We start from the raw sequence: 10,868 nt of genomic DNA, 5'->3' as shown, positions 1-10,868 counted from the left end.
TTAGATTGAAACGAAACATTCGCAAAGGTCAAATAAAAAAAAAATCATAACTTAGCAGGGGTACACGGGTTCATAGGGTGAGGTTAGTCTAGGTACTGGCGGCGGATGCGTTTGCCCATCTACTGCGTGGCGGGCCGGATCGAAAGAAACTGGTTGAGGGATATCTGTTGACCATAAAAATCCAAAATGGCGGCAAAACAAATAATGTTAAATGGGAAATTTTGAACCTGTATCTTTTTCCATCCCTCCTTATTACGCCTCGTGACTTAGCAGGGGAGGCTGGGTTCTCGGTTATAATGGGTAATTATTTAAAATGGGTAATTAATGGATGATTGAACGCGGTTTGAGCTACCAAAAAACTGTCAAATATAAGCGAAGCTAGCAGTCCACAATGAAGTGCTAGTACCTACCTTAATATATGGAAGTTAGGCATGGAATATGGAGCAGAAGAAGGCTGAAAGTACACTGAATACTGTAGAAATGAGATCCCTGAGGCATATGTGCGGTAAAACCATGTATGACGCAATGTGCGTATGCTGTGTCTATTCTTCAGGTATTTTATTGGAGCCTATTTTAAGGAGCAAGCAGCATTGATCCCCGGTGCACCGTGCACGTGCGTGATACTCGACGAACACGAGCGGAATACACGTTCACAATAAAGTTGATGATGTCTTTATGAGAACGGGTCGTTTCTGCAACTCGTTTTTGCGTAAGTTGGCTCGCATGCGGAACAAGCGATCGGCATCTGTTTTTCCTCCATATAATCCGGGCCTCTATAAGTCCCGCATTAATATATTCATTCCTACAGCCCCTACCTTAAGCCGCCTCTTAACGCTTCCCAACTGGGTAGCGACATAGTTTCTCTGTATTTAAAGTGGAAAGACAGAGGCGCTCTTGTGAGAAGTGTCACATAAAAAAAATCATGTCTCCATATTCAAATTCGGAGGTTATGGGAAGCTGTGTTGAAGGTATTTTTTAGGAAACATCGGAGTGATTCTAGGTCTTGTAGGATGGATAGAACAAATCATTTCTGAGCTGAGCTGTTGAATACAAGAATCAGTCGTTAGAAGCAAATATACATTTGACGGCCTCCGTGGTCGAGGGGTAAGGTTCTCGACTAGGAAGCCAAACGTCGCGGGTTAAATTCCCGGCGTGCGCAAGTAAATTTAATTAGATTAAATTGTATTATTTCATAATTTACTCATTTAAAATAATATACTGTTTATTTGCGGTACTTTCCAACTGAATTATCAGACCACCATTCACAACTGAAACGTTGCTGAAATGGCTTCGATCGTGTTTGGTGGCCAGATCTAAATAGCCAAGTACTTTTCTATACTTTCCTTTTCCCCATTTCCTTCTTCTCCTCACTACCATCAGCCTCACAACATACCTCAATGGGGTCGCCATAGTCTCGCTGACTCGAGACGGTTGGGAGCAAATATAAGACTTGTGCGGTTACTCATAAAAAAAACTAAAATTAGATAATTAAAAAAATATTAAAATATAAAATAGTATTAATTCTTATCTGACACATTTTATTTGAATTTAAGTGCGCCTGATTGCGGGTGAATTGATAAGAAAGTTGAATAAAAGGCTAACGTGGTTAGTTGCAAAATCGTTAGTTTCTCATCAACTGTCGAGAAATGTTCAAGGTACTCTTTCTTTTCTCGACGACCGTCGTGGTTGCAGTTTTCGGTAAGTTAATTCAAAATTTTAACTAAATAATCAATCATTTTCGTCGTTTTGTTTTGATTTTTCGAAACGTTTTATTAAAATTGCCTTGGCAAGAAGTAATGTAGAAAACGTTTATACGACCGTACTGTCCCCATATTATAAAGCACACCAAATTACAATTGAGACAGTCCAAGACAAATTTTAAGGGTTCAGGGCCGTATAACGGCCTTCGCGGTGTACGGGTAAAGCTCTCGACTAGCAAGCTGGAGGTCGCGGGTTCATACCCCGACCAAAGTAAATGTTATTGGATTATTTTCTGTTATTTCACAAATTGCTCATTTGAATAAAATATATACTGAATTTAGAAAAAAAGAACTCTCAGTATCTTCCTGGTGTAAGAGCATCATTTAGAATTGAAACGATGCTTGAAATAACTTTGCCCGTGTTTGGTGAGCAGATCTGAATAGCCAGGTACTTTCCCACCTTCTTCTTCCGCATCTTCTTCCCTTCAGCCTCATTAAACATCCCCAATCTTCTCACCAAACTAACTCCTCAATCTTTACGCCATATTCTTCAAAAACTACTTGTATATTTTTTTAAAATTCTTCACTTTTATAACTCTTAGTATAAATTCTAACTCGATAACTTATGTAAAACTTATTTATAATCTATGTAAAAGCCCCTATGGGCGTATAACAACAACAATAAACAATTAGGGATGCCATAGTCTCACTGACTCCAGACGGCTGTGAGCAGTTGTATGATTGATGCGACTTTCAAAAAACTAAAAATGAAGCTAATGTTAAAAAATATACGTAAAACTACAATGTATGTGTATTTGTAGCTGCACCCACTACTGAAAATGAAATCCAATGGCGTGTGGTCGGAGGCACAGATGCTAAAGTAGATGAATTTCCCTACATGGCGTCCTTGAGGACAACAGATAACTCACATAGATGCGGAGGCTCCATTGTAAACGCACACACCATCCTCACAGCTGCACATTGCGTTAGTCGGTAAGCAAACCTTCATAAAATATGTATATATACTCCCTCCAAACACGACGTCTAATGTTTGATCAAATCTTATTGTTTAAAATCCTAAATAATGGTCTCGACTCACCAGAACTTACCAATTTATTAAATATTCATATTCCGTATAGATCAACCCGACAATCTGATTTATTTTATCTACCCTCGTGTAGTACAAACATTCGAAAAAATTCCCCAATTCCTCGTATATGTGCACAATATAATACAAAATTTTACAGCAATGACATTTTTAGTAATAACCTAAAGAAATATCGATATGAAGTAATGCGTACGATCGATTATTAATATGAGAGTATGGAATGTTTCGGGAGCATCTCCTATCCTCTTCCTATTTTCATCTTCCTCTCCCCTTCCTTTAACACAAAATTTATTTTAAGATATTAAAACTTCATTTCCAATTAACCTTAGCATAAGAAACTTCTGTGGCTTGACTTCAGTTAACTTGTATATTTACATCTATCATTGTATATTATGTCAAAGCTGTATGTTTCTTACAAATAAATAAATATATATACATGGACCTACATCATAATTGTCGATCTTATATTTGTATATTTTTTATATCTCATATGAACATATTAAAAAAATATAGTTGCCAAAAATATGGGGAAAAATATTTGCCAGATGATATTTTTGATTCTGAATTTGAAATATGAGATCGCAAATATGACGTATAATAAGAGTGGATAAAGACGTTGTTACGGTTCATTGATAAATAACATAAAAAAAATCATATTTTTATTACAATAACTTTTCCTTTATTTTCTGCGTCTTGTTTTGCATCATGTTTCGGTTATTTATTTATTCATTTTCGGGAAATCGACAGCTTACATTTAATCAGTTTGTACATAAGTATTATTTAGTAAAATAAAACCAATTATGGATTTCCTCCTTGTGACTTTACCTCTACTGATACAGCGTAATATGGAATAATTAAATTAAATATGTGAGAAAGGAATATGAATTAAAAAAAAATATACAAAACAAAAGATTAAACAAAACAATACATTTAAAGCCATGGAGAGAGGTTGTAGATATAAATCAAATCATAATAGAGATATAAACAATAGACATAAACGTTATTCACAAACCATCAGAGAAATATTCTTTTATGGACCTCTTGTATTTGGTAAGTTCGCAACTGAAAATATTAACCTTGGATAATACGCTATTGTAATTATTGCATAGTCTGTTCAGGCAAGAATTCTGCTTAGAGATTCTGTTTAAATTTGTTAGTATTATTTTCATCTTCATTGACATGTTAATTTTATTTGTTTATCGAAGTTACTTTCCAAGAACGGTGGCAGTTACAATTATGTAACTGCCAAGGAACAGTTCTGTAATGACAGAACATTGCAACTTAAAATACAGCAATCTGCCACGACTACTCAACAGATACGCTGTTTGCCAGTATAACTAGCGTCATTGATTCTCTTCAAGACCCATGTTCACTCTTTCCACTCAAAATGTCCTAAGGGAATTTATTTTCCTCAGGAATTCCTTTGTAGAGTTAATGTAAAAAAACCTCCGTCTCGGTGCGGGAGACAGAATACTTCTATTGTTTCTTGCCAAGTCTATGTAATCTTTCCATGACAGAATTGAACACAAAATTTGTTGTAAAAAAATATGTTCGATCTTCAATCTATAGATATAAATAAAAATGTAAATGTTCGTTTGTTCAAAATCTTAAATCTCCTTAAGTTCTTCACGGATTGTTTTGATATTTTGACACGACGTTGCATTCAAATACGCGTGTGCTTTTATATACCTATATTATATAGAGGCCATGTCTCAGTGACTTGTGACAGGAAAAAAATGTTTTTATTTTTAAAACAGTCAACATCTGTTGGACGTAAAATCAAACATGCGCTGTTTTTCTCTATCTCCTCAGACACACTGAGACACACAACGCGTGGCGGGGTAAAACTAGTAGAATGATAGGTTTATAATTAAGGGTTAATCAATAAAATGTGTAAGTCACCAAATTTGAAATTGTTACAATCTCAGAAACACCGATGTAGCTTTTTGGAGATTTTATACAGTATCTTCACATAGGAAGCCATGAGGAAAATAATTTCCTTAGGAGTCTATGACATCTTTTTAGGTATGCCGTGTGGAGATTCATTTCATGGAAATGTCCAGGAGCTCCCACTGCTGTGCAGGGCCACGGGTCGAGAAAGCCTATTGTACAGGTATATAGATCTCCCTCGGGTTTGCCGCCAAGACAATACTCACCCCATGAACCCGCCTCCCCCCAGTAACCAAACATAGCGAATTACTTGGGGTGACCTGTGGCAGAATGGTGCCCTTGGCGGCGGTGCCCGTAGCCGCCTCCCAAATTGTAATGTATATATTTTTTTCTTTTCCAACAGTATCCAAGCTGATGAATTGATGATCGTCGTTGGAAGCATATACCTGAACTCCGGTGGTACCAAATACCAAATATCAAAAATCACAATCCACCCCGACTACAATCAAGGTCATAAAGTAGCCAATGATATCGCCATCCTTACCACCAGCGAGCCTATCACCACCAGCACTAGCGTCGGCTTCATCGCTCTGCCTACCAGCTCTACTGGCGCCGGAGTCAAGGCCACGCTAAGTGGATGGGGACGATTGGAAGTGAGTATTGTTGGAGATTTTTTCAACTCATTATATTTAATATGGTACATAGATTTGCATTTGAAGGGTCTCGGGAAAAAAAGATGGAGTTTTAAAAAATGCAAGCGTTTCTATAATAGGATTTCAACGTTTACAATCCAATACGTTAACTAACTAACCAATCTGCCGTTTCTCCAGGGCGGGCAGAGAGGACGGATCACACATTTAAACTTTCATTTTCGGGTTCTGTAAAAGTCCTATTCAAGTTCTGTTATTATTATATTGTAGACTAGTTGATTGACAAAACTAAAATAAGAACAGAACTTGATAACACCTTTCTCAGAACTTAAAAATTAACTTTGTAATTTGTCCTTAGTCTTATATCGAAATCAGTCCATCCAACTTTACTGCTATTCGCAGGGAGATCGAAAACCTAAGATGAAGATAATGTTAAAATTAACTGCTGCACCCGTGTAATTACAATTGGTGTAATTTTTAACCTATAAAACTGAAAGGTTATGAACCTCACTTAATTAGTATACATTTTTTATAAAACGCAAGGATCTGTTGGTAACTCACACTGTGAGGTCATTTCCAACTAGTATTTGATAATACAGGGTTTTATTAAGAGGTGTTATTTTGAATAGCCCGTTATTTCGGTAGATGTTACTTTTGAAGCTGTCATTTTTGACATTTGACAAGTAGAAACTACGAAATTTATAAAAATGGAACGATGCATGCTTCAAAAACGAATTGAAATTATTAAAATTCACTTGAGTGAATCAAATGCAAATCATCTTGAGTGATGAGGCCCATTTCCACCTCGTTAGTTTCGTTAACAAGCAAAATTGTCGCATCTGTGGCTCGGAAAACCCAAGAGTTATTGTTGAAAATCCTCTTTATCCTCAACGTGTGACTGTTTGGTGAGGTTTATGGTCAGGTGGAGTCATTGGACCTTACTTTTTCAAAAATGAGGCTGGAGCAACAGTTATGGTGAATGGATTGCGCTATCGAGAGATGATTAATGATATTTTATGGCCGAATTTGGATGGTATTGATCTGGACAACTTTTACTTTCAACGAGACGGCGCTACGCGCCACACAAGCAATGAAACCATTGATCTTTTACGGTTGAATATCAAAATAACACCTCTTATTGGAAAACCCTATATTAGGTTTTTTTTTGTTTTGAAATAGGTGTTTACAATAATCCTCTTTCTTCCATCACAACTCACAGAGCAAGCAGGTTCCTGCAGACCAACAGGGGGATCGGACCCTTTCTAGTTTAGATATTTATAATCATCATCTGATTGCTCCGTTGTAAATAATATTCAGTGAATTTAACGAGTGTTTCTATTGAGCAGACCTGAAAAACTTAACAAATAATTTATTTTATTTTTGGTGTGGTGGCTTAAATCCTTTTTTTGTATTTTCAGACATCAGGACCGATCCCCAACACCCTCCAGAAGATCACCCTTCTCACCATCTCTGATGAAGACTGTAAAAACAAGTCCACTACTGTCATCGCAGACGAGACTAACGTGTGCACACTCACCAAGGTTGGCGAGGGAGCTTGCTATGTAAGCCATGCATGTATACATTATTTAGATTTTGTCTGTAAGGTCTAGAGGCAATAGGACGGATGACTAATACATGTTCAAGTACACAACATCCCATTTATGAGGGGTATTTTTGCAAAACTGACTTTTTTTATCATGATGTCGTTGTCGACGTATGTGAAAATACCACACTGCGTCTGATATTAACAAAATTTTCAGTTTCACATCTCATAATTAGCTAACCATATCCAAGGGAATTATGGCATCCCTGACTATTCGCTATTTTGATCTAGTCTACAGTGGTCATCATCAGGGCATATGGGTAAACGAGGATTGTTGAGGAGTGTCAGATGAAAAAATCGGTATGTCATCAAAATGTTAATAGGTGCCAGATTGTGAATGTTTCGCTTAGGAGGGGGGGGAGGGTGGCTAAATAATAGATATGATTCCCTTTTGAAGGGAGAAGAATTCCCCAAGAGCAGCGAGATTTTAAAATCTTCTGTATATTTTTGTGAATGTCGGCGGTTTTCGAAAATTTGGTTGGTTAAATATGTATTTTTTAAGATTTTCACATACTGTTCACATACATGATTTTCTATGAAAACGTATACTTTTTTATCACGCTATTCAGTTTGGCATACACCCTTGCTTCATTCGTATTCATACATTGTTTCATATTTCATACATACTGTTTGTTGTCTGAGGGGTAATTAAAAATGGATTGGTTTTAAATAAAAAAAGAAGGTCAATCCATCATTATTATCACCAGTAATATGAGGAGAGAGGGAAAAAAGCCTTCACCTTGTGATCTTGTTGGTTTCGCGAACATTCCACATAACTTTTACTTCCTAATAAAATCACCATTAATATTACATTTTCACCACTCGTCTCTGTTTTTACATGGCTCGACAAAGTATTCGCTCAGTTTGATCATACCGTGTCTTCTTTAGGCGTCCCCAACTTTATCTTCCATTCTCTTTCGCGTCATATGTTTTCCGTAAACTACTTTCTTAGTTCATTCGCTCATGTCCAAACGATAAAATCATCCCTTTCTTAATCTTACTCTCTACGCTTTTCACCACATGTCCACCTCAGGGGTCTCATTTCCACAGCATTCAGACTACTTTCATCTTTCTTCTGCCAGTGCCATGCCTCACTGCCATACGTCAGCATACGTACCAGCCCTCCATTGTGGACTACTGCTTCGCTTCTTTAGACATTTTTTTGTTGGCGCTAAACGCGTTCATTCCTTCATTAATAGGGTTTTCTGCATTTACCCTTCTTTCAATATCCTTATCAGCGTTTCCATCTCTCCTAAACATACTTCTGAAATCCATCTACGTTCTCCAATTATTCCTAATTCACAACTATATGGCACACTGTTTTCTTACTCTCTCTTTTAAGCACCATGACTTTAGACTTAATTACACTAGTTTTAAATCACTCTTCATACATAATTGGCTCATCCTAGACACGAGAGACTGAAGATATTCCATGCTGTCAGAAATCAGCGCCGCGTCATCGGGCATACTTTCATATTAGTCAATTCCAAGCCCAATCCCATCTCTTCAATTTTTCCGACATACTTCTCAAACAAACAAACTAATTTATCTGCTCCATGTATTAGTCAATCAGTTTCATCGTCAAATAGTTAAGCTTCAATGGTTTAATTGAGTAATAGACGAATTCTCCTAATTTTTATTCCAACGTCTTATGTTGTACACTTGTAATACGCTGTATGTTAAAATGCTCTGTATGATACACTGTTTTTAAAAAAGAAAATATTTTCATAATCTAGGGAGATTCCGGTGGCCCACTCGCCGATGGAAATGTGTTGGTCGGTATGGTCTCCAGAGGAGAACCTTGCGCCAAGGGTTATCCTGATGTTTACGTCAGGGTCAGCTCCTACTTATCCTGGATTAAGAACAACATTCAGTCTTAACAATTCTTCTAATATTTATCACAGCTGACGGTTTCACTTGGGATGCAGACATTTAAATGAAGATATTTTATTTACAGGGTAAATTTATATGGTCAATGGATGTCTCTTCAAATTTAGTTGATCATTATAAAAATAACATTAGATTCCTCTTTAACCATAGCAACCAGTTTGTTTAATCGTTAATTTAGTAGATTCCTATCAATTGCTATTTTATTTATTTATTCAAATGCCATAAATGGCTTTTACAATACACTTATAATCGAATTATAAGCGTACAGTTGTAAACAGGATAATAATAAGTACACCAGAAGTACATTGATATGATAGAGCAAATCCAGAAGAAATTCTTCAGGTATGTCTATATGCGGACGCATGGAACCTATCATAGGTTCATGCACCATATCGACTTACTTGAGGAAACTAATTCTGTGCGTCTGGAAACTAGGCGGAAAGCAAGTCTAGCCGTTATGTCTTTCAAAATTTGGAACAATTTTATCGATAGGCCATTCCTCTTGGGATGCTATGATTTTTATGTACCAGACCACTACAGCTGAAGTCGATACCATGACTTATTCAGAATACCAACAGGCAAAACCGACGTCCTGGCAAATCAAAGTATGACGAGGGGAGTGGTGCTGTTGAAAGAACTAGCAAAGAATTTGGATGCAAGTGACTGTTCTATAAATGACCTAAAACAATTATTGAAGAGTCACTTAGCTAAATGCTTATATGATATAAAATTGTACAGTAACTGGAATTAATGTTCTTTTGTACAGTAAAAAATAAAAAAAATAATAGCCATAAATTAAAGAACAATTAATGTGTACACAAAAACACTATTGATTACTATCTGATTTTTGAAGTCTACAAAAAACTGTCTGTGACCGAAGCATCCTTGTGTTTTAATTATTAGGAAAGGAGAGTTGAAAATAAATGGGATTGAAATTTAAAACAGTCTCTTTATTTAACAAAATTTTTGTACCAATTAAATTTTATGTTATTTATTTATTTTTTGTAGTTCGCTCATTTTTTACAAATTCCAAACCACATTTTTTTAATAAACAACACTATTATTGGCGATTGTACAATATAAGGTATTCCCAACCAGAATAACTGCGACAAATTAATAAATGCATCTGCTTTCTACATAAAAAAAATAATACGCAGTAATTGTACTAGTACTAGTATATATTGAATTAGTTGGCGTGTTGGAAATAAGCCGACGTAGCTCAGTGGTCCAGAGCACCTGACCGTACATCAGAGGGTGCGGGTTCAATTTCCGTCGGTTGCATTTATTTTCAATTTGTTAAATACTTTAGGCGACTAATTATTGCTTATAATAATAGAGGAAAGTGTAAGAGTAGGTACCTAGCTATTCAAATCTGGTTGCCAAACACTTCTTAAGATATTTCATATAACGTTTCAATTCTGAATGGTGGTCTTACACCAGGGCGATACTGAGAGTATCTTCCACACCGGACCGTGCGGGATGTCTACTATAGCCACTCAAGCGATTGGTTGCATGTTATATACATTTACAATATTGTCTTATTAATTATAATCCCTATTCATAAAACAGGTTCTAAAAGCAACATTGTAAACTACCGCCCAATCTCAATTTTAACTGTATTTAGTAAACTCTTTGAAAAAATTGTCTACGATCAAATTTATACAACAATTGTTCGCAACATACAAAACCAACAACACGGATTTCTACAAAAAAGATCGGTACTAACAAATTTGGTAAATTTCACGGAATATTTAACGAGCAATATGGACAATAGAAACCAAGTAGATGTAATCTACACTGATTACTCTAAGGCCTTCGATAAAGTAAACCATTTCATTTTAATTAAAAAATTAAGTCAAATAGGCATCTATGGTGACTTACTTTGGTGGCTCACTTTATACCTTCGGAGCAGACTTCAATGTGTATCAGTTGCGGGAACTAAGTCCAGTTTCTTTTCCGTGCCCTCCGGTGTACCTCAAGGTTCTCATTTAGGGCCATTATTATTTAATTTGTATATTTATGATATT

At 36.2% G+C, this 10,868-nt stretch overlaps 1 protein-coding gene across 1 annotated transcript; it reads left to right on the top strand.

Moving 5' to 3' along the window:
* The first annotated feature begins 438 nt into the window (after nt 1–438).
* On the top strand, nt 439–8,831 carry LOC149416158 (chymotrypsin-2-like). Its single transcript, XM_089641891.1, has 5 exons — nt 439–460; nt 2,522–2,693; nt 5,102–5,351; nt 6,767–6,910; nt 8,688–8,831. Exons 1-5 carry the CDS (start codon nt 439–441, stop codon nt 8,829–8,831), a joined length of 732 nt encoding a protein of 243 aa, XP_089498017.1.
* Nucleotides 8,832–10,868: the final 2,037 nt, after the last annotated feature.

The sequence above is a fragment of the Hesperophylax consimilis genome, chromosome 17 (genome assembly GCF_061612785.1).
Source record: "Hesperophylax consimilis isolate HC1 chromosome 17, BYU_Hcon_1.0, whole genome shotgun sequence".
NCBI classification, from domain to species: domain Eukaryota; kingdom Metazoa; phylum Arthropoda; class Insecta; order Trichoptera; family Limnephilidae; genus Hesperophylax; species Hesperophylax consimilis.
Note: the sequence above shows the minus strand (reverse complement) of the source record. Positions and strands in the feature narration are given on the sequence as shown.